The following is a 22,110-nucleotide window of genomic DNA, read 5'->3' as shown; positions in this document are numbered from 1 at the left end:
CTGGTCCCGCTTACACGAGCTCGGAGAAAAGTTGATCATTCTCGGGTTCTCCTTGTTGCGTTATAGACGAGTCAGAAGCCCTTTCTAATACGAAGCAGGAAACGGAGAATTACGTGGCTACACGTGTATGAAAGGTAGCATGCAGTCTAATTAATTCTCGGAAACCCCCAGGGGGTGACCGTCGAGCTTGGCTTGAGCCTTGAGGCAAGGAAACTGTAAAGTTGTGGGAACTTACAAAGAGGTCTTGAGGGGCGCCTGTTGAAGGAAACGTAGCTTAATGTTGTCAAGAATACAGAACAGCCCGGAGCACCCACCCTCGCAACTCTCTTAGCATAAGCCAGCATTCGCTTTACTCCGGACGCCGTCCCGACGTCCTGGAAAGTTGCCTTCGTCAGCCAGCCTTGGCTCGCATATACAGGGTTAGGGCTAGGCAACCAGGCAGGCGCGCAAGTTTCGGGATAAACCTCAGTAACGTTATGTTGAACGACTTTGATATTTCCAGGCTCACTGGCCTCCCTCTGACTAGCACACTTACGGATACCAGCAGCGTAAGTTAGTTAAGAGATATTTTGCAAGCTTGGAAGCTCGGTGCGATTTCCAGATCCTCTCCAGATGGACCGTGCAACTCGATGCATTTCGCGTCAACTTCAGTACAGAGTACTCCGTATGCCAGTTCATGCAGTACAGTACTTCGTGGCCTAGCGCGGATGGAACTCCCTGGCTCTTCGGTCTGCTCCAAGCCTGGATTCTGAATGGGCTGCCAAATAGGTAGGAGTACTACCCAGTTCTACATTCAGAAAATCTTTCGCTGAGAACTTATAAGACAAAGCTTGCTGCAGCCCCAGTCTTGAAGTACTTCAAGTTAGTCAAGTTGGTACGGTACAATAACCACTGTATTATACGGTGCAACTCTTGTCAGGCTGTCTTGGCGGCAGCTCTTCCTTCCTGCCTTCAATCCCGGGCAATGACGTTGTTGATTCCTACCCTGGTCTTTAGGGAGCAGCCCACCGCATTTCCACACCAACACGTCACAGCCTGTCGTACCACAGTACACTCTTCCGCCTATTATCTAGGCGGCAACCTGGCCTCTTCGAAAGCTCACCGACGTTGCAGACTAAATCAAAACATCGCGAGATTGACATTGCAGGCCGCTGTTGATAACCACCAAAGATCTTTTTAAAATGACGCTCTACTACACCTTGGTACGCTACCTCTCCTCGGTTCGAAGTTCTTGAGAGGATGCTGACCATCGCTCCAAGGTCTTCCTGCTCCTCGTGGCAGAGATGGGCCTTTTTGTGCTCCTCATCCTTCCCCTGCCCTTCGCGATGCGTCGGAAGATATTCACGTATGCCGAATCAAGCAGCACTACCATGCACCGTTGGACGAGCTAACGAATTGGTTGCCCAGCTTCATCTCGGAGAATCCCATCGTTGCGAAAGTGCAGTACTGGCTTAAGATCACCTTTGTCTTCATCTTGATTCTCTTCATCGACAGCGTCAACCGCGTTTATCGCGTTCAAGTTGAGTTGGCGGCTGCTACCGAGAATTCGGGCAACGCTGGGTACGTCCCCGCCACAAACTACACAGCGAGTGATGCAAATTGCAGAAGGCAGAATTAACCGTGCGCAAGCAGGCCGGCCATAATGGGCCACGAGCGGCTCGAAGTCCAGGCCCGCAAGTTCTACTCGCAGCGCAACATGTACCTGTGCGGCTTTACGCTGTTCCTCTCGCTGATCCTCAACCGGACCTACATCATGATCCTCGAGGTGCTGCGGTTGGAGGAGAAGCTCAAGAAGTACGAGGGCACCGCCAAGGACACCAAGGAGTCGGAGAAGCTGGCCATGGCCGGCGACCCGGGCGAGATTTCCCGCCTCAAGCGCGAGGTTAAGCTGCGCGACCAGGACATTGAGACGCTCAAGAAGCAGGCCGCCGGGTTGCACAAGGAATACGACGAGCTGGCTGAGAAGTACGGCCGGACCCAGGAAGACGGCACGCCCAAGAAGTCCAAGTAGGATGGTGACATCTGGGATGACCTCGAATCGCTCTGCATTCCTGCGTCGGCGGAGAAGCGAGACGACGGCACGCCGAGGCAGAGACCGAAAAAAGCACCGTCACAGGACGCAGAGAAACCCTGATTGGTAGATCGTGTCAACCTGGACATGACAGGTTTTGCTTTGTCCGGGCATACGTGTATGCAACGTGCATATGGTGGGCTGAGGAGTTGGTTGTGGGTATTATAGGAATCATCTGAGAAGGTTGACCGTGTGTGTTGCGGCAAATACCCCAAGAGGGTGCTCATGAATGCCAATTTAATGTATTTGTACTCTTATCGCACCCAGAAGAATGCAGTCTATCAATAAACAGTACACAACCCCAACCCCCCATCTATCAGCTCGTATCAAGCCCTACATACCTTATGTACAATACCTATCCATATCAATTCCACACCTAGACCATATCGTACAGATCCGGGAATAATATCCCGTTCGCCATAGCCAGCACTCTCCGCTCCTCATCCGTGTCCGCCTCTTCCTCGTCCCACGGCAACAGCCCCATGGCCCGCAGCCCCTCGTCGCCGCCAGCATCGTTCACCTCCTGCACGCCGGGCCGGTCCGGGTGGTCGCTTTCCCTTGCACCCCCGCCGAAATCTGGCCCGGGATGCCCCAGCAAGAAGGCCTTGCGCTGGCGGGACAGGTAGAGCGCGTTTGTCTGCGTCAGGGGGCACGCTGGCAGGCACATGTACATCGGCTTTGTGGTTGCGTTTCGACGTGGACTTGTCTGCCGCGGGCCGCCGCCGCCGCCGCGGTCGTAGGCGCCGTCGGAGATGGCGTGGATCAAGTCCGGATGCCAGATTAGATAGTCGCCCGGCTGGAGATCGGGGACGGGCACAAGGCTGCGATCGAGCTGCAAGTGCGGGTGCAGCGCTGGGCTGATCTCCTGAGCGTAGCTTGGAATGGCACCGTGGAGGATGCTATTTTGCGGGCGGGCGAAGGACCAGCCGTCTGTGAGACTGGGCTTTTCGGACGGGTTTGACGAGGATGAGGAGAAAAAGGGTCGTAGGAGAACATAGGCGGTTGCGAGACGGGGTAGAGGGCAGGCTCGTACCGAGCCCTGGCCGCCCGACGGGATGTGGTCGAGCGCCAGCAAACCTTGGAACATGCGGAAGATGGAGCAGGCGCCAGCTTTATGGTACAGATCGCTTGTTACGCCGAGTCGGGTGCTGCTCTAGGAGGAAAGAAGGGTTAGTGAGTGTTGTTTCTTCAGGGGTGATGATGGATAAGATGAACTGGGAAATGGATGCCAAGTAACATACTTCCCAAGGGTCGTACTCTTCCCAACGACCTTGAAATATCTTCTCATATGTCCCTGCACGGCCATACCCATCAGGTTCCCAGCGTTCGACACTGCCGCCGTCAATGTGTGCATTGTTGGTTACGTCAGCAGTAATGCTCGTCCATGTCCTCAGTCTATCGGCATATGCGACGGGGAAATAGCTGGTGACCCTGGCATTCGGGTCCTTGGACTTCCATATACTCATCGCAAACCTCTGTGCGGCTAGGAGGTTCGGGTGGGCTCGTGCCCTGACTTGGGCTGTGCTCCAGTAGACTTCATGCAGCTGCAGATGCTTTGGCGCCGAGGATCTCGTATGCGAATTCCGGTCAATGTACTCTCCTGCATCTTGACTCCAGGCGAGAGCTGTCTCCCGGCAAACCACATTCCGGATAATGCCCACTCCCCTTTCGCGGAGATGCGTTGAGAAACTCTCTGCCTGTGCGGAACTTGTGATATTCGTGAAGTCGATGATCGGTATGGCACCAGATCCTAGTAGTGATACCTGATCGACCTCTTTGGAAAGATCACGCAGGAGCCGGCCCCATGAAGCCGCGAGCGCGGCTTCCTTCCCAGCCGCCAGGCCTTCCTTGATAGCGGCGAATCTCGGTTGCAGTTGAATAGGGCCAGCGCTCGGGAAGGGCCGCATCTCATCCTTTCTGAGCCTCTGTTTGTGGTTGAGCACACGCAACGAGATTGGAAGGGGCCCTGTAACGATAGCCATGAGACGCAGCGTGAATGGAAAGTGACATGGCAAGACAAGAATGGCAATAGAAGATTGTAGGAGGTATGGGTATTTGAGATTCGTAGGATGACCCACGAGGAAAGGGTAGCACGACTGATTGATAACTCATGCGAAATAATATTTGAGATATAACGTCCATGTGAATCTGTACCCATAAAGAGACGCTGTTTCAGCTTGCAGATTCCAACCCACCAGTCAATATGCGTTGCGATTGCTGAAAGGGGAAGCCATGCGGCGAAATGCCAGTTGTAAGTGGTTGGGCCGTTCCCTGCAAGTGACAGGGGTCGATGTCCGCAGCCGCGGGCCGCCTCGCCGGACAGCATCTCAACGGAGAATTGTCACGGTAGCCACCAATAGGGGATTTTCGAGGTACAATGCCCAGATTGAGGGTGGTCCCGATAGCCATTATCTGCAACGTTTTCGACAGGGCTGAAAGAGAGCGGCCCTGGGCGGTTTTGTGGTTCCGGATTCCCGTGTATAATACCTTCGAAATCTAAGTTTTCTTCCCTCGTTTGGAGCGCCGGACGGGGGGCTCAACGCTGGTATCATCATCCAAAGCCTTTCGCTTTGCTGGCTGTTTCTTGGCCTTGTTGTCGGCTGGTAGCTCCGAGGATGGTTTGCCGGCTCCTGCTGGCGCTTCCGGGGTGACAGTTCTCATCAGAACAAATGCCACACGCTCCACGTCAACCGCCTTGACGCTGAGTCGCTTGGCTAGTGCCTGGGCTCGTCTATTTAGCTCCATGTACTCCTTCTGATCGTATTTGATAGGCGCCTTAGACCCATGGCAGCACAACCAGTGGAAGGCCTCATCCGCAAAGAATATGACATTTTCGGCGTCATGGACCGCTAGAAGCAAAGATGCAGTGGCCGGGCCGATGCCTTTGAGCTGTGTTAGAATGTTCAGGGTGCCGGCCAAGTCCGACTTCCGCCGATAGTGGTTGATGGCTTTCTGGATAGTGTCTTTCACGAAACCTGGCTCGTTCGAAGACACAAGTTTCATCAAAGTGGGTCGAAACTTGCCATGACGGCTGTGGCCAGATTTAGTCAACAGGAAGTGGAATAACTATTAGTGTGTTTCGGCCGGCATCATGTTGTCGTGCATCGGTAGCGGCGAGCTGAGAGGGAGAGCGATGAAAGAAAACCACCACGTACAGTTTCCACTCAACGAGAGTCTTCACATCGTCAAGGCCCATAGATACGCTCTTATCCTTGGACCGAAATGTGTCTATCGCCTTTTCATAGCGATAGTGGTCAAGGCTAGCAAGCGTTTCCTGACCAGGCTTGGCTAACGTGGAGCATCAGAAGACAGCATCCTGTAGGCGCTGGTGGATCTTCCCTACCTCCTTTGGATTCGGATATCGCCTTCAGACACGATGGATACTGTTCGAGGTACCTCTGGAATTCGTCGATGGAAATGTTATCCGCGGAGGGGAGGGCCGACTTGGCCATTGCGTTTTCTGATAATCGCAGAGCACGATGTGGCACTCGATGATACCGCGTGTAGTTGCCCGCTAGGAAGGATATTGGGTTGGGATGTTGGCGATCTGAGATGCCTGCGAGTGCTGTGACCGGCAAGATCCACCGGCCCAATGCAACCGACCGCTTCACGTTCGGGAGCCCGTGCCGTAGATACGTTGATCTGGAGGATTGATGATCAAGCCCTGTCACCGTGCTCCCGTTGTTACGAAGCCCGATGGAGTATTGTACGACACATGGCACGGAGAAGATTACCGCAGCCGGATTGGCCCTTCACCGCCCTTCGGGAATGCTGGCAAGCTAATGCAGGCAGGGTCGAGACGAGAACGGCCGGCTAAGCGGGATCTTGATTTGACAATATAACGCGGCGTGGCACTCTTGAGATCGCATGCAAGCATCTACTGATGCAGGTGCATGGCCGGTCCGATCGGGTCAGCCGGGTCTATCGTTAGTTATCTTGTCGGATATGTACGGGACAATCATCCGACCTCTTCATGAACCCTTGAGTTCCACGGCTCGAGTACGGATACAGTTTTTTATCATCTGTCAGACGGCTGCCTGGTTTTGGGGCCAGAAGAATTAGCTAAGGAATTGAGATTTTCCAAATCGGGCAGGCTCTGGTAAAGTGGTCTGTGCGGCAGCCGTCGGACGTCGGGTTGGTTGAATTGGTTCCCAGTTGAAGATCCACCATTTTCTTCCACTCCGACCTTCAGGGTCTGGAATCGGATTGTCGACAACCGCAACGTACGCTTTCACTCGTCGACGAGGGGAGGGAAAAAGACAAAACCGAAAAAAGGAGACGACTTCTAGACAGCGGCGGCCGGTTTTGAGTAGACCTAAGGGGTATTGTATCGGTGGAGCTGTGGAAATCCAAAGCAAAATGGGCGGCGGTAACGTATGTCTGGATGAATTTCCATCATCAGTCGGGCACACGCAGATCCCAAGAGCCAGCCATGACTAAGTAAGAATTGCAACTTCATAGGGAGCCAAGGCAGCGCAGAAGCGCGCCCGCAACAAGGAGAAGGCCGCCCCAGCCGCTAAATCGCAGTTGAAGAGCGTATGTGCTGTCTCCAACCCGATTGCACAACCGCCGACGAGGTTGCATCTAACAGCAAGGCGGCGTACCTACAGAACTCGGCTGCCATGAACATTGTCTGCGTCACGTGCAAGCAGACCTTCCTATCAACATCTCGGGCGCCTCAGTACATAACCCCCTCAACTTCCCTATCACATAGTACTGGACTTTGGTCCTGGCTGACCCATGGCAACCTCCCAGACTTACACTACATGCCGAGAACAAGCACAACGCTACCCTTGCGCAATGTTTCCCCACCTTTACACCCTCGGACGCCAAATGAACAAGCGGCATGCCCTTTGATTCACGACTGGACACGATTTACGACACAATGGCGGAGCGAGGGAAGGCTCTCTTGGTGTTGAGGAGAAGGCGTCGAGGGGAGGCGTAATAATACTGATTTTCTACCAGCATTCATGTCTTTCTACTACTTCCGGATCATGGATGAGCAGGAAGAGGGCAATAGGCCAGTCAATGTCTGCCCCTGCCGCAATGCCTAGTCCATCGAATACGAGACATGAAATCCAATCATCTGCGGCGCAGTCCGCTGGCAAGCTGCTCATTCACAACGTCTTAATGTGCCTCCACGGGCTTACTGCTCGTGACAGGACCCTGAATAGCCTCTCTCCGAGCACCCTCCTCCGCCTTCTCCTGCTGTTGCTGCTGCTGCTGCTTCAACTGAGCCTGCTCCTCCCTGACACTAGCCAGAATGTCCGGATACCACCGCTCCCCAACATCTGGGTGACTCTTGACACGATTCCTGAGCGTCGCCTCGCCAAGGGTCCTCGCGGCACCACCCTTGCGGAAGGTAAACTCGACGTCGTCGAGCCGGCGCCCGCCGTTGCGCTGCAGCACCTGCTCCCTCATCTTCCTGACGTGGTCGGGCACGCGGCCGACTCCGACGCGCTCCAGGTCCTCAAACTCGGCGTCGCCGCTCACGCCCTGGAAGAAGGGGATCGAGAAGCGTGGTCCGGCCCCCGCTGGCGGCGACAGGACGCGGTGCGTCGTGCTTACGCACACGCCCTGCGTGAGGGCCTCGAGCCCCTGCCCAATAGCCACCACCAGCGTGCCGTCCACGGGCGGACAGTCGATCCACTCGCCCCGCATGTTCTGCACCTGCAGGCCGCGGTGGTGTGACGCTTGGAGGAGGTACGACGTCAGCACTGTTATTCCCAGTCAGTATACTATCTTCCCTCTTCAATCGTGTTCGTGGGTCTTGCAGGCGCGGGTAGAAGCAGGAGGGGTAACTAAGGGGGCCGGGGTGGAGAGGGGGGGAGGCGGTAGGGGGAACTCCAAACGGAATGGATCGTACTGCTATCCTTGTGCGGCCCAACGCCCTGGTTCCCATCCTTGCCCGCTGCTCCCAGCGTCCCGACGTCCGGGTACTTTACAATCTTGAGCTTGTGCTGCTGGTCCGCGTCAAAGTACTTCTCGAAGGCGTGGCGCGGCAGCCCGATGGCCTCGGCGATCAGGCTGGTGAAGTAGATGGAGATGCTCCCCATGCGCTTCATGTACTCGGTAAACGCGGGCCTGAAGTTGGGAAGCACGTCAGGCGACGGCCACTGGTTTGGCGCCAAAAGATTGTAGTAGCGCGGCGCATCCGGGCCGGGAAGGGGGTGCTCCGTGGACAGGTCAATCTGCTCCCGGTGGTCGATGGCGCCAGCCGTGATTTCTGCAGACAGGCGCGAGTACCCCAAGAACGAGGGTGCATTTTTCATTTCGATCTTGAGCCTGCGGAGACGTTCAGCGGGTTGCAGACGACATGTGACCGCTGCGGGATCGTACTTCTCCTCCATAGGAATATCGAAAAAGGCCTTGCCCTCTTCAATGACCTGCCCGAAGAGTTCGGCCGGGATGCCGACGTTCTTGAGATAAAGGAAACCAACTTCCATCAGCGCATGTCGCAACTCAGCCAGGAACCCGGGCTTTGTAGCCGGATCCTGAGCTAATGACAGGTCCAAGATGGGAATGGAGGTGAAGGACATGTTGGCTGCGATGGACAAAGCAAGACAACTTGAGCAGGGGAGTGTCTCAAGCAAGTATATGGTGACTGTTTCATTTGTAATCTCCACGAGGCGTGGAAAGTAGCTAAGGAGAAGGGGAGAATGTTTAGACAGGACGGGTGCCTTCTCCTATAGAGGCTGCATCTGCTAAAGGGTATGCTAGCCGGGTATCGTATACAAAAAGCTCCAGTACCTTAACTGTGCTCACGCACGGCTACCTTAGCACTCTACTAATGAACCATCTCACTATGCCTGAGATCGGTTTCAACTCCTCCATCCTCCGACGATGTCGCCATCAGTCGACATCGGCGCATTTGCACATTTTGCCCCGCAATTTGCATCAAGTAGCATTCCCATCCTACATGAGGGGGCGGGTCGCGGGGCCAGAACCGATCCTCGGCACAGCTCTTGGCTGTGTCCGTAACAAAGCTGCGATACATCTCACAAGCGTGCCTATGCCTTGCCACTTCTGTGCTCAGAAACGGGCAGCAGCCCTTTATACTCTATTCCCCAGGATTCAGCGGTATACTCAATGCTTCGGGGCTGACATAGACTCATTTGTCTTGCAAAGCTCGCCCGCTTTGCATCCTGGTACGAAGTCGCTTGGAGCAACCGCAAGCAGAGGGTTTGTGTAGACTCAACTAGCTGTGCTGAGGCGAATGTCTTGGGGCCTCTCAGGGCCCGCGTAGGATGGACCCGTCGGGAGGATCGGCTGGCGCCGACTACTCAAGCGTTAACCGGCTTGCTCGCAAACAGTCGGGTTACTTGATAGAAGATATCCTCAATCGGGGGCATTGCAAAAGCAGGCGCAGCGTTAAAGATCTCAGCTAGACGTTGAGGTGCCACAACAGCGGCATGGGTGTCGTCGTCATCGTCCATCTCAACATCTTGATCCACATCTTGCATTTCCTCATCACTAGCGTCTCCCTCAGGGATAGGGGACTCTTCGGACGCCGCTTTCAAACTCGCCTCGACACTGTCGCTCACCCCCAAGTCGGCCAAAGGTTGGAGGAGAGGAGCTTGATCGGCGCCCTCGGTTACAGACCAGATCTGGGCTGCTGAGTCGACGACAACGAAGCCGGATGATGCCGGCGTGGCAAATACGGATGTAATGATTTGCGGGAATGTCTTGACCAATTGCGGCCTTGGGTCTTCGATGTTGAAGATGACAAGTTCTGATCTCACGCCCCTCTTCATCTTTTCCTGAGCAGGATTTGGTACCGGGGCGACAAGCGCAAAACTTTGCGAAGTATGGTTGACCGCGAGTTGTGTCAGCCGTTTCGCAGCTTCCGATGTTTCCTTCAGGGAGAAGCTGTAGAGTAGTTCATCTGAGACAACGTCGTAGACAACCAGATCCTCTGAGAGTAAAATGAGGCACGACGAGAGCGCCTTTATTGCCCGAATTCCGCCACTGAACATGCCCGAAAGAACATCACGGATGGTCCCGGTCTCGGTGTCGATGGCGACAACCAGAGCTCCAGATGGCCCGCCAAATGCAGCGAAGAGTATGGAACCATCTTCGGAAAATGTGATGGCGCCGCCACGAGGCGTCCGTTGCGCCATCTCGACCGAGTCATCCTGCTGTTCGTACACAGGGAGAGAAACAAGTCGCGAACAGGTCCAACTCCGCAACGGTTCCCCGTCTGGGCGAGCGGCTGCGTGACCATCTCTCTTGCGCAGTTTCGAGGACCAAAAGCGCACCGTTCCGTCATTCCCAATCGTAGCGAAGCGGGAAGAGGTCGGATCACTCGCGAGGTCAAATATCACCCCATCGTAATCGGAACGATGGGCGTCATTGATGCGAGTGACAAGCTCGAGAGTGTTCCCATCTGCGCCAACTTCCCAAAACTTGAGGTAAATCTCACGTCTTTCCCTGCAGACTTCGGCAGGTGTCTTTGACCCAGTTAAGAAAGCTTCGGTGTCCCGTTCTGGCGGTTGCCATTCGTCGACCGATGCAAGCCATTTACCATCCCGGGAGAAGGCGAGTTTGGTGGTTGTCGGTTCAATGATCGGCGCGCCCTCGCTGGTTATATTAGCGTCTGAGGGGTTGGTTCGTGCGATGGCGTGTTTAGCAACACCTTGAAATGAAGAAATATCAAACACTTGAAGGAGAGGTGTCGATGATGTCCCTCCTCCAACGGTGGCTTGCTGCCCATTGCCAACGCACAAGAACATTTGTGTTGGGTTCTGAGGGCTGACGCTGGCAACCAACGGCGCGGCGATCTCATCGACCGGCCGCCAGACACGGCGGACCAAGGCCTCTTTAGATGGCCGATCTCCCAGTACGAGAGATTGAATCCCTGACACGTACATGGTCGGCTTCATCTCGGCGGTCGACAGGATCATGGTTGAGTTGTCATCCAAATGAATTGCATAAGACGACCCGCGGGGTGAGACGACTATGTTCTCAATGGCAGCAGACAAATGTGGTAAGAACTCTAATCTCCCAGTGTCAAGTTGCCAGAGAACTAGAACAGTCTCGTAGCCGCCGGAGATTAAGTAGTTGCCTTTTCGTTTGTCAGCGAAAACCCCAACATACAGTATCGCTCCGCCGGGCACCTACCATCCTCGGACCACTTGAGACTGTGAACAGCTCTGCGATGCCAATGGTACTTCCTTGGCTGAATCAGACCTGCCTTTGAAGAGCCGGAACCGTCGCCAGGTAGCTGGGAGAGGAGATCAGTATAGAGATAGATTGCGCCTCGAGCACACCCGATAGCAAGACTGCTAGACTGAAGTTCAACGCCCCACTTCTTGGTTGTCCGAATGGTGGGTCTAACGTCCAGACAGCTGATGATATCGGGCACATCAAGAGAATGGAACCGATAGGCCAGATCGTGTAGTGATGCCGGCTTCTTGGACTTCAGCAAGCCAATGTGTACTGTCTCTTTTGCCGCGGCGACAATCAATCTGCCACCTGCGACGGATCGCAGCAATTGCGGGTTCTCGTCGTAAGTGTGAAGTAGCTTCCCGTTGTTCGTCGACAGGGCCTCGTGGTCATATGCGGTTATTTGCGCGGAACTTGTGGTAAGCCTCTTCAGAACGAGTAAGACATCCTCAACCTTGCCCCCGATATCAACCGCATCCACGGTCATATCCAGAAGCTTTTTTGTGTCGACAGCGAAAGGGGTGTCGGCGCCCGCGCCTGACGTCCAATTAATGCGCCAAACCCGCCCATCGGAGCAAGCGACCCAAATGTGGTCTGGGGAGCACTTTGATAATGCTGACGATACGATATGAGTGGCCACATGCTCGGTCGAGTCGTCCGTCCTCATCAGCGGAAGAGCAATCCTGCGGACGAGCAGGGAGTCCTCGGTAGAATACACCTGTATCGAGGTGTTGTATGTGATGATCAAATGCCTAAAGGAGTCAGAAAGCACTCTCCCTACTGCCACCGCCTGGTCCTTGTGTTTTGCTTTGCACACCTTTCATCCAGGGAGAAAATGGGATCAATATCCAACATCCTGCCACCCATTGGCTTCGACAGTTTCCATATTGTCGCTGACTGCGGGAACGAACTATCTTCAGGAGGTTGCGACGGACGGCCTAAAGAATCCGGGTCACCGTTGACTTGTTGCGGGGCAACATTGTCTTGCCGGTGCTTGCCATTGGCGCTTGTATCCGAGATGATATTGCCCTCCATGTTCGACTTTGATCTCCGCCGGTGTTTCTTCTGCAGAAGCGGCGAGTCGTCTCTCGGTTCGCGCTTCCGTTTCAAGGAAGCCGTGTCGCCGTTGGTGTCCATTTTCGAGATCATGTTGGGCGATGTGTGACTGGCAGAGTAGTCAGCAGAGATAGCGGCGCCGGCTTCGTAGACCAATATCGAAGGCGAACACCAGAAGCCCAGTCCCCAACTGCCCAAGTCAAGTAAGTACTGATATGCCCTTGGGAACAAAAATTTGGCAGCGATGTCGAAAAAGTTAGAGTGGGGCAGGGGAATCTCGCCTTATCAGTGATACGCACGGACCATGCACTCGCCATGCATGTGCCTAGGACAAAGATCTGACGAGGTTCACGTTGTTACAGAATGTTTCGCAACGCCATCACACTTTGCGAACTTTAGCGAACTTCAACACCAAACCTTGCGCCGCCTTCCGGTCGCTGCAGATCGTCGTACTTTCGGTTCATTGAACTCGGCGCAATACTCTTCCACCGCTCTTCTCGTCAGATTTGGATCGTTATCTTCAACAATGATCATCCCGATCCGGTGCTTCTCCTGCGGCAAGGCATGTCGCCTACGCCACTGGGTCTTCTACTCTTTACGCTAACTTCCAGCTTCCATTCTAGGTGACAGGGGATCTCTGGGAAAAGTTCATCAAGCTTATTGAGGAGGACGGGCTCACAGATGGGTATGCGGGATGCCTCTTCTAGCGCCGAAGCAAATACGATTGCTGACGCGATGCTAGAGATGCTCTGGACCAGCTTGGCTGCAAGCGGTATTGCTGCCGGCGTATGGTCATGACCCACGTCGACCTCATTGAAAAGCTCCTCAAGTATGTTTCCTTGCCTCCGCCGATATCTGATCCCAGATATAGATGGCCTGACGTTATTCGCTCAGGTATACTCCGGATGGCCGCAACCTCAAGAAGCTCGAGATACAAGCCCGCGATCTGGAGAAGCAACAACAAATGATGTAAATTCCTTGCCGATATGCATGTTCGGGCGTTAAAAGTGAGAGCGTTATTCGTGTTTCGACGAGTCAACCAACCAAGGAACCCTTAGTCTAGGTTGGCTCTCACCAGCAAGTCGGGCGTCAGAGTGGTTTGATTTTCTGATATGGGCGGATAGGTCTTAGGGTCGCATTTTTCAAGGGGGCCGAATAAAGAAAATCTCTGCATTTTTTTGGGGTGCTTAGCGTGCGAGGTTGGACCAACTGCATAAAGACTGATGAGTTGTCAATGTGGGACGGCGGCGTCGCTGCAAGATCGAGCAGCCGTTCGCTGTCATGTGAAGGGTAGGACGTGCCTTAGCGGCGCTGGGCATCAACATAGCAAGTGAGCACTATGTGAAGATTTGAAAGGCGGCTCATGTTCGAGGCTTTATCCACACTTGGAATCATTCTTTTCTCATTTCATACACAGGCCCGGTAATCGGACATGGCTGGAAATCATTTTCCAAGTGAGGCGTGCCTCGTGTGTACTGGGCTTCTAGAAGTGATCCATGATCTGTGGCACAGCTACGTTGTACCTTAGGTAGCTTGGTTCCATCCATCCGGGACCCCGACTACAGCCTCCCCTCCTACAGCGTCTACACTAAGACTTGATGGCGGTGAGAATGGTGGGGTGGTCAGCATGTTGTTGGTTCGCGTGCCAACCGGTAAAGATACAGTGAACCAGGCAATCGAGCGTGCGTTATACATGGGCAAGCGATTCGACAACGAACTGGAGGAGGCCTGGTAACAATTTTAGCCGCGTTGTGTAGGTTGTCAGCCGCCCGCGCTCTAATGCTGAACTACAACACTAGGAAGGCCCAAGCGCAGACCACCAGCGCGGTATTCTTATGCCACCTTCATTTGATGAGCAGTGAGTGGCATTACCCAGCAAGTTAGAAGGAGGCAGTGTATTCCTCTGAACAAAGAGAGTTTCAGCTGATTATCTTGAGAATGGAAAGTTGCTGGCGAAAGCCCTTGACAAGAGCAGGCACAGAACATTCTTAGGATACATCCATACGAAATGTATCGTGTTGCGGAAAAATACAACATACCCAGACGAGTAGTGGACCCGGTGGTGCTCCATTTCACTAGTGCCAAAAGGGAACCGGTACCAGATCGCCGGGACGGGATCCCGCCCCAGCGAGTAACGTTATGGACGGTACAGAACATCTCCGGCTTGTGCTTTGATCAATTGGAGATATATATACGAAGCTCTTACCATGAGACCTGGTATTGGGACTTGAACATATCAAATCACAGCAGGATTTTGCAAGGAGAGCATCGAAGTGTAGCCTCTTGATACCAATGTATTGTACTCCGTACGTGTAGCGTACCTAGGAAATGGAAGCCGAAGCAATGCTCCAGTTTAACCAAACGTACGGAACGGAGTAACGGTATCCAACCTGCCCCCCAGCCTTTCCCCGATTTCTGGAGGAGAATGCACTGTGTGTATGCGGCTACATAAGTACCTTACTTAGTGGATGGTTTGACAATCTGCAGAATCTCCCACGTCGGGTCGACGATGGTTGCCCTGAATTTCGCGCACCTCTCCTCGGTCCTTTCCACCTGCTGGTATTATAGTCTCCATCGGCTCGCCATGGATGTGGGCTGCCTAGGCTGTTGTGATTCAGCACGCCACCCCGATGCAAGACCCTCCAAGTGGAGTCATCATCCTGCTGTGCCGACCGCTTACGGTCTGTGCTCGGTATCCCATCACAGCATCGCGGGCTGGAGTAGTCTAAAAGGTTGGCCTAGACAGGAAGAATACATAGTTCTTTACCTACCGTATAGGTAACATCAGGGCGTGGCTGGTAATTTCAGTAATGTACAGTACCGTACAGTACGACTGGCAGCTGCTAGTAGTTGTGTGATTGCCAATTGGCCAGATGTCGGCCCCCACCACCCAATCCGTACTGTGTAAAGCTTCCATAGGACAAGGAGGCCCTGTCGAACAGCCGTCGCTGACTTGCTGGCAAAGCGAGCCACAGCCCTCCACTCCACAACGACTCCCTAAGCGCCGACGCCCACCGCCTTGCAGCACATCAACAGAAGAGGGGCTTGCCCGCCAGTTTCCCACTGGCGAAAGCAACATCGACGTGCATTCGCCCCTGGCTGTGGATGTGAGAGATGAGGACAAGCTATGCAGAAGCTCGGCTTCTGCGCTTACCCGGTTATCAATCGACCACCCTGAGCACCGTCGCTCTGGCTAGGGAGACCCATCATCGAAACTTTTTATTAGGCTTTCCACGCTTCGTACTGAAGGAGACGTTGGGCTGCGTAATTAAAGGATTGCGCTCGGGCACGCCGCGTCTTGTCTAGGTAAACGCGAAAACCAACGTTACACTTAAATGGTGCCACCAATACTGCGCCGCAGTGGTCAGTACCTTAACTCAACTAGATATGCGTTGATTCAGATTGTGTTATGTCTCTGTTCGCGCCCATTTAGGTAGTGTTGCCCGTTCTATCCAGGCGAAGCCTACCTTACACTACCTAATTATCTAGGTAGATGCTGTATGTATGTACTCGGGACTGAGGTGATTGATCCTCGGCGACGGTCGGCGTCAATTACGGGTAACTAACGTTCCAGCAATCCAGTTAGTGCAGTTCATGGCAGGACGCTAGCCTTGCCTAGGTGCAGAACCGCACCTAACTGCATAACGGGGTGGAGCGCCTCCCCACCTTGCTGCCGATCCCGTTTGGCTGCTTTTGCTCCTTTAAGCGCAGCAACAGCTCTCCCCCCCGCTCACGACTACGGAAGACGGGAGTGCTGGGATTTCTTCAAGTCAACCCACGCGTGAGAAACTCCGCCGCTCTTACGCAGTCACGAATCACGATCAAGCCAGAGTTGTCACCCTCTAGCTAGGTTGGCTCTGGTTGTTTATGAACCTGCTGCCAAGCAGCGTTGCTTGTCGCTCGACAAGTCCCGTCCTGACAGCTGTGCTGTTTTGACGCCCTTGGGTTCCCCGCGCAAATTCCGCTCTTCTGGATTCCCTACCTACCTTAGGTTTCCCTAATCAGGCTGAAGCCGCACGTCGGCGATCCATCGCTCTGCAGCAAGACTCCCTCGGCCGGTTGGCCTTTCCCTGTCCGGTCCATAGCCCGGGACGACGTCGCATCCTCTTCGTCCCGAGTTCATTAAGGGACGACATCCGCCGCTATTCTCTTCGCTATCTCGCCGCTCTGATCATCTAGGTACTCAGCGCAGAGCTATAGTTTGGATATACGCTGAGAACACCTGGGATTCTGACATCCGTGTATCCGATATCAACGACCAACAACCGCGCTCAGGCCTGTGGCATTCCAGTTGTTTCTTCCCCATCGTCGCAGCTGACACTGTGCTGTCTGCCGCGGGTCTGATCAAACTTGTCGCAACCGGTCTTTTGCTGCCTTGACCCTCCAAATTGCACCGTCGCGCACGCCAGGGCAGCGGCCCTCGAATCGTCTATCATCCTCGCAGACCCCTCCCTCCTGCCCCCTGGCTCCGTTGACCAACTGCGTAACGTCCGAGCTCTGGCTGCAATGGCTCTTGAAGCACCCCTGCGATCATCCACAGGAAGCATTACTTTGAGCTACTCGCCTCACGCCGATATGCCCATGTCGTCAGGGCCAGAGTCCCCGGCCCTGCCGCCCCAGTATGTGGCGTACGACTTCCTCTAAACTCTCTTTGGCGGTTCTTATCGATTGACCATTACATTGATCTCTTAGGTCCTCCTCGGCGTCCGAGTCGCAGTCTCTTCGCCCTACTTCTTACGCGAGACCAAGCTCAGCTCATCTTCTGAGCCCGAGTAGCGACATTGTCGGCCCTTCTCCCGTAACCTCCAACGGAACTGAAACAACAGAGATAGAAGACGACGAGGCAGTGGAAAATGCTGAGGAGAATACAAATCAACGGCGGAATTCTGTGCGTCAACTGTGGTTGCAACAAGGCGCTGATCAACTAGCTAACGTCTCTCAGCTGATGACGCTAAAAACAAACATACCGGATCACATTCGAAGGCCATTGACCGAAGAAGTCGTCTCGGTAATACACGCACCACCAAGTTTCGAGGATTGGGTAGGTTCCATGAGGTATCGACCGTACCATGGATGCCCCACACTAACGGCGAATAGCTGCAGAAGTCGAGTGACACGGTCTCGAAAACGAGCGTCACTAACTCGACAAGCGGTGCGAGCGCGGAGAGCAGCACCACGAGCCCTCCGCCCAGCGAGCCATCAACAGTAGTGAGTATATCCGGTCGTCCAAGCCCATCTAGACAACTTCCGCTCACACAGCAGGGCGAAGATATCACCGAGCCATAACCCACCGTTGGTCAACACCAAGGTCAAGCCAGTGGCATTTGGCATGGACGCACCGACACCGCAGGCTCAGAGATTAGAAGATGTGCTTGCAGGCGAATCTTCAAGGCTGCGGTCGAGCACAGCAAGCAGCTTAGAGTGTAAGATATCGGAGGTCCTTCTAGAAACCGTACATCTGACGCAGACTCGTAGTGATACCCGAGAGCCACGAATTGGAGGGAGAGGACGACTTTGAGGATGTTGACGAGTTTGCGAATTCGACACGATGCCAAGATTCCGAGGTCAAAGCGCTCACAGCAGCCCTTGAGGAGTGCTGGACGCTGTGTAATACGCTTGCCAATCTCAGTTCGATTCATCGAGAACGTGTCTTCAACAGTTCCGGCACACCGGATGCTCATGAGAGAGCTTGGAAGAGTTGTTGGAAGCTCTGCAAGCGACTATATAACAGCCGAGACGATGTCTCCGAATCGTATGGTGTTCGGACCAATCTCGACCTGTGTCGCGACTTTTGCCAAGCATTGTTCGATGTGCGACAAAGGAAGGACGAAACAGCCGATTCCATCCTCAGAGTCAGCTTTGAGCTCAACAATCAGTACGTGACCGTCGATTTAGTTCCTACTCTATGCCAACGGTTGGTCTAACAGCTTGCTCCAGCCTGTATAGCGCTCAAGACAGCCGGTCGCTCCCCGAGGCTTTCAGGGAGCGGACCCTGGACTTCTATATTACACTGTGTCACCGACTCATGAAGCAGCGAAGTGAGCTAGTTGAGGAGACAGATTCGTTACTGCGTGCCTGCTGGGCGTTGGCCGAGATGCTCTTCAGCCTCCGCCAAAACAAGCGAGACGGCAAAGCGCCCGATGAGGAGCTTCTCGGCTCAGCTGTACAGGCGTGTTGGGAGCTCTGTGACATATTCCGAGAGGGCTGGACTCAAATTCGGCCGGATCGCGGAACCCCCCGGCCAAATCAAATTAACTTCTTCGCCGCCGGTCCACCGTACGGTTTGCAGCCGGCGAGCAGCCATCAATCTGATGTTTCCCGCTCCAATGCCGGCAGCCGTGCGTCGATACATTCAAAGCGTGAGAGTCTCCGCAGCCTCGCTGATGCCGACCGCCCTCGAACGCACCCAATCGTGCCCGAAACACCTGTTACCGAGTTCGAAGACACGCCTGTATCACCCGACGCTAGCCCGCAAATGCCCAATATCCTGGTGCTTGGACCGTCGGGCGACTCGCGAAGCGATCGTGGCGGACGTTGGTCAAGCAATGCGTCGAACCTATCAGGCTACAGCCAAGGCAGTCAACACACCTCCAGCACCGCAACGACTGCCGCGACTGTCGAGGATATCAACATTACTCGTATCAAGGCGCTGGTAGTGAAGGCTGCTATGAACGTCGGCTTCAGCCGTGATGCAGTGGCGGCTGACGGAACTGGTGGGGGCGCGTCATTGCAATCATTTGTGAAGAGTCTACCGACAGGCTCCTTTGGCTCTCTGCCCAGTCATGCAGCACTGCTGCAGAACTATAAGAACCTAGTTCTGGGCGACACGCCTTTCCGTTCTTTAACTAGCCTGCCGGCCCGGGGTAAGCGCTTCAGTGCGCTTGAGATTTCCAAGAGTGTTAGCTGGATGAGCTTGCGGTCTGCCCAGTATGGCTTCCTCAGGGACTTGTTTAAGCTGGTCTTTGGTATCCAAGTTGAAGAAGCCGAGACGAGGAAGAACATATCGATTGCAGTTTAGCGGAAGCCACACGCTCACTGCGGGCTTGGACTCGAACCTAACGAGCATTCACGGAAACCTGGCATCACCTCGTTCGCGTCGGGACTCCAGATACCTCTAAGGGCCCTCTGTCACAGCTATCCCAGGAAGTCGAAACACCCTGGCGCTCTGGTGGCTGCTGGCACCTTGCCGGTGATATGATTGAATGATCTCGCGTCCCTAACATTACGGCCATCAAACCGTTAACAAAACGCTGACTGCCTCGTTCCGCAAGCTTCCTGAAGGTTTCCATCTGCTCCTTATCGATGTCGTGCCTTCTTCAACCCCTCCAGTGCCGGTTAGCTCTGCTTCACTGTCCATATACTTAATGTCTTGACTCAATTCGCTTGTTCATTTGTTCCTTCGGAGTCATGTTAGATACCCCGTTCATTGTGCGTACACTGTTACCCTCGTTCTGAAGGCGCCGGGATCCGGGGTTTGGATATCAGGGGCGTCTAATCTGGAATGACGAATCTATTTGGACTTCTGCTGTGTCGTTTCTGTCACCATATCAGGTAGCTTCTTTAGGCCTCATAATTGGATTGATTGGGAGGTGCACTGCAAGCAAAATCAAGCAGTAGGTGGCTTCGGTTCCCTTGCAACCAGCGGCAGAGCAGACAGATGAATAAGAGGTTTCACTTGTCATGCCATCATATCTTGCATCGCCATTAAGTCACCTATTAAACTCGAGCCCCGTCGGATTCATAGAGCGTCTGAGGAGCCTTTTACGCGGAGTACCGCTACACTCTGTTCCGCATCAGTAAAGCACTGTTCGTCCACTATCCTCTCGGCGAGTGCGGGCGGGGTGAAGAGCTTTGGCATGAGATTGTATCATCATGCCTTGGTAACTGGGGAGTCGAGACTTGAGAATGATGATGAACAGGATATCTAGGTTCAAGCTCTACGCCCAGGTGTCTATGTCTACCTCTATGTCTACCTCTACATCTACCTCTACATCTACCTCTATGCTTACCAGTCCATACTCTCTATGAGTCTAGAACATACGCAAGACCTATCCTACCACTCGTCTCGGATCCAATTTCCTGTTGACTGAACTCTGCCAAAAATTCCCCACCAGAAGCTTATTCCTTGCGTCTCATCGTCATTTTCATCTCCCCAGTCATCTTGGCCAGCCACAACGCTCTCCTCAACGCAGGCCAACGGAGTGACTCGCCGCGCTAACTCCTCTCTCAAGTCCCCAAGGAGACTCTTGGTTGCCTCATCCCTCTGTGGAACCATGACAAGGACGCGAGCGTCCGAGTTGGAAGCAAGCTGCTCGTCGATGGCGCTTGCCAGGAGAGCAGGGTGCTCATCGTCATAGAGGGGATCAGCAACGATGATGAGCTGTGAATAAGAAAGGAAAAAGGTTAGCCGCTATAGAAACAGTGTCATGTGGCGGAGTGGTTTCTCTAACCCGGTAACGATGCAGGGTTCTGAATCTGGGATTCGAGTCCGCTTCACCACCTCCCCAGGTCAAAGCAGCAGCTTCGACTCTGCCGCCTCTTCCCTCGACGACGTCTCGGTTAAGGGAGGTGTTGTGTATCAAATTGGGCATGATGCTGGGGAGGTCGGTGAGGACCACGCTCGCTTTCCAGATGCAAGCGGCCGCTAGCCCCAGGAGGCCGGTGCCGGATCCGAGTTCAAGCACCTCTTCCGGTCCAGGACTCGCTCCAGGAACGAACAAATGCGCAAGCGGACCGGCGGCAAATTCGTGGAGGAGCCGAGCTAGAGCATAAGACGAACCCCATGTCTTGAGGCCCAGCGAGTCCCCGGTCAGAGGCGGCTCTCTTATCGCCAGGCTGAAGGGCTCGCCGTAGGCCGGGTTCTCAAAAGGCCATCGCCGGGTAATCTCCCCCATTGCTGTTGCCATAAACTGAAGCATCAGCCCGCCGTACATATCCCAAGGCCCAATGAACCCATCATCAGCTGCACGTCAGCATACCTGTCCGCCCACAACGTTCCGACATGCGCCTGCTCGCCTCCTCCCAGATGAGCTCCCTCTCGTCGTCGCTGTCGAGCCACAGCAGCCTGCTCTTGATGATGGAGGAGAGAAAGGAGATAATTTCTTGGCGGTCATGAGGCGTGGCGACCTGCTGCTCCCTGAGAATATCTACACGCGAAACCTTCAGGTTCCAGACTCGAGGCTCGACGCGAAGTTCCTTGAGGCATTCGAGGAGAACTGGGTAGGCGGGCTTCTGCCAGAGATGCGGGAGGTCATCCTCTACAGTAGGAGCAGCGAGTAGATCAGTGCCTTTCATTTGTCGTGCCAAGGGGGAAACGAGGGAGAAAAGAGAGCGCCGGAACGGGAGACGGCGAGCAGCTGAAAAATCAGAAGAGCGGGTATTACGAAGGTAAGAGAAAACTGAACAAAAACGACTCTGTTGTCAACGACCAACAACAGCATCGGGCAGGACAAGAACAGTCCAATGATCCAATCCTCTGGGTTTCCAGAAACGGGTCCGGCCCCAGAACACGCAGGGGAAAGGATGCCATCGTGGCATACGGGGAGGGTCTGGGGCTTTACCTAGGACTTCCCTGGGCCATTGCATACAACAAAGTGGTTGGAAGGAGCCACTTTGGCTGTGGCCCACCGAGCCTTCGGTCCCACGATGCGAGGAACGGAGACTCGGAGAACCTCGAAGTGGGGGTCAAACAGAGGGAAAAAAAAGAGAGAAAAGAAAAAACAGATCGGTGGTTGGCTGAAACCTGCCTATGATTGGCTGAAGCCCGTTGCGGGGCACTGAGCCTCAACTGTTTATATATGACTCCAACAAAAAGTTTC

At 54.2% G+C, this 22,110-nt stretch overlaps 8 protein-coding genes across 8 annotated transcripts; 4 read left to right on the top strand and 4 right to left on the bottom strand.

Moving 5' to 3' along the window:
- The first annotated feature begins 1,176 nt into the window (after positions 1-1,176).
- N656DRAFT_780150 (B-cell receptor-associated 31-like protein) lies at positions 1,177-2,444 on the top strand. Its single transcript, XM_064815325.1, has 4 exons — positions 1,177-1,202; positions 1,260-1,345; positions 1,408-1,560; positions 1,633-2,444. Exons 1-4 carry the CDS (start codon positions 1,182-1,184, stop codon positions 2,009-2,011), a joined length of 639 nt encoding a protein of 212 aa, XP_064669579.1. The 5' UTR covers positions 1,177-1,181; the 3' UTR covers positions 2,012-2,444.
- A 3-nt stretch (positions 2,445-2,447) lies between these two features.
- On the bottom strand, positions 2,448-5,523 carry N656DRAFT_710697 (uncharacterized protein; the record flags this gene model as incomplete). The annotated part of the gene is made up of 6 exons (XM_064811695.1): positions 2,448-3,224; positions 3,313-4,037; positions 4,267-4,288; positions 4,601-5,102; positions 5,227-5,359; positions 5,415-5,523. 6 exons carry the CDS (start codon positions 5,521-5,523, stop codon positions 2,448-2,450), a joined length of 2,268 nt encoding a protein of 755 aa, XP_064669578.1.
- Positions 5,524-6,313: 790 nt separating this feature from the next.
- On the top strand, positions 6,314-7,242 carry N656DRAFT_780147 (DUF1909-domain-containing protein). Its single transcript, XM_064815324.1, has 4 exons — positions 6,314-6,445; positions 6,533-6,607; positions 6,682-6,752; positions 6,827-7,242. Exons 1-4 carry the CDS (start codon positions 6,431-6,433, stop codon positions 6,906-6,908), a joined length of 243 nt encoding a protein of 80 aa, XP_064669577.1. The 5' UTR covers positions 6,314-6,430; the 3' UTR covers positions 6,909-7,242.
- On the bottom strand, positions 7,199-8,610 carry N656DRAFT_769140 (Clavaminate synthase-like protein; the record flags this gene model as incomplete). Its single annotated transcript, XM_064813679.1, has 2 exons — positions 7,199-7,788; positions 7,938-8,610. The coding sequence occupies 2 exons, from the start codon at positions 8,608-8,610 to the stop codon at positions 7,199-7,201; spliced, it is 1,263 nt and encodes a 420-aa protein (XP_064669576.1).
- Positions 8,611-9,354: 744 nt separating this feature from the next.
- On the bottom strand, positions 9,355-12,385 carry N656DRAFT_769139 (WD40 repeat-like protein; the record flags this gene model as incomplete). The annotated part of the gene is made up of 3 exons (XM_064813678.1): positions 9,355-11,135; positions 11,192-11,988; positions 12,054-12,385. 3 exons carry the CDS (start codon positions 12,383-12,385, stop codon positions 9,355-9,357), a joined length of 2,910 nt encoding a protein of 969 aa, XP_064669575.1.
- A 433-nt stretch (positions 12,386-12,818) lies between these two features.
- Positions 12,819-13,265, top strand: N656DRAFT_798865 (uncharacterized protein; the record flags this gene model as incomplete). Its single annotated transcript, XM_064817812.1, has 4 exons — positions 12,819-12,875; positions 12,916-12,977; positions 13,035-13,121; positions 13,187-13,265. 4 exons carry the CDS (start codon positions 12,819-12,821, stop codon positions 13,263-13,265), a joined length of 285 nt encoding a protein of 94 aa, XP_064669574.1.
- Positions 13,266-16,798: 3,533 nt separating this feature from the next.
- N656DRAFT_790143 (uncharacterized protein) lies at positions 16,799-19,310 on the top strand (the record flags this gene model as incomplete). Its single annotated transcript, XM_064816851.1, has 7 exons — positions 16,799-16,920; positions 16,985-17,180; positions 17,235-17,333; positions 17,390-17,500; positions 17,562-17,715; positions 17,768-18,167; positions 18,230-19,310. 7 exons carry the CDS (start codon positions 16,799-16,801, stop codon positions 19,308-19,310), a joined length of 2,163 nt encoding a protein of 720 aa, XP_064669573.1.
- Positions 19,311-20,208: 898 nt separating this feature from the next.
- On the bottom strand, positions 20,209-21,972 carry N656DRAFT_733172 (S-adenosylmethionine-dependent methyltransferase-like protein). The gene is made up of 3 exons (XM_064812678.1): positions 21,271-21,972; positions 20,743-21,188; positions 20,209-20,672 (listed from the first exon to the last, which is right to left on the bottom strand). Exons 1-3 carry the CDS (start codon positions 21,584-21,586, stop codon positions 20,346-20,348), a joined length of 1,089 nt encoding a protein of 362 aa, XP_064669572.1. The 5' UTR covers positions 21,587-21,972; the 3' UTR covers positions 20,209-20,345.
- Positions 21,973-22,110: the final 138 nt, after the last annotated feature.

Source organism: Canariomyces notabilis (assembly GCF_033297395.1).
Source record: "Canariomyces notabilis strain CBS 508.74 unplaced genomic scaffold N656scaffold_13, whole genome shotgun sequence".
In the NCBI taxonomy this organism is placed as follows: Eukaryota; Fungi; Ascomycota; class Sordariomycetes; order Sordariales; family Chaetomiaceae; genus Canariomyces; species Canariomyces notabilis.
This window is presented reverse-complemented; position numbering and strand designations above follow the sequence as displayed.

Bases quoted from the DNA above. Each gene is read 5' to 3' on its own strand.
- N656DRAFT_780150 (XM_064815325.1), top strand. From the start codon at position 1,182: ATGACGCTCTACTACACCTTG. The intron at 1,203-1,259 runs GTACGCTACCTC...CATCGCTCCAAG, and splicing joins TGACGCTCTACTACACCTTG to GTCTTCCTGCTCCTCGTGGC. The intron at 1,346-1,407 runs GTATGCCGAATC...TTGGTTGCCCAG, and splicing joins ATGCGTCGGAAGATATTCAC to CTTCATCTCGGAGAATCCCA.
- N656DRAFT_780147 (XM_064815324.1), top strand. The intron at 6,608-6,681 runs GTATGTGCTGTC...GCGTACCTACAG, and splicing joins CTAAATCGCAGTTGAAGAGC to AACTCGGCTGCCATGAACAT. The intron at 6,753-6,826 runs GTACATAACCCC...GCAACCTCCCAG, and splicing joins TCAACATCTCGGGCGCCTCA to ACTTACACTACATGCCGAGA.
- N656DRAFT_733172 (XM_064812678.1), bottom strand. From the start codon at position 21,586: ATGAAAGGCACTGATCTACTCGCTGCTCCTACTGTAGAGGATGACCTC. The intron at 21,189-21,270 runs GTATGCTGACGT...TTATGGCAACAG, and splicing joins GGAACGTTGTGGGCGGACAG to CAATGGGGGAGATTACCCGG. The intron at 20,673-20,742 runs GTTAGAGAAACC...TCTTATTCACAG, and splicing joins GAACCCTGCATCGTTACCGG to CTCATCATCGTTGCTGATCC.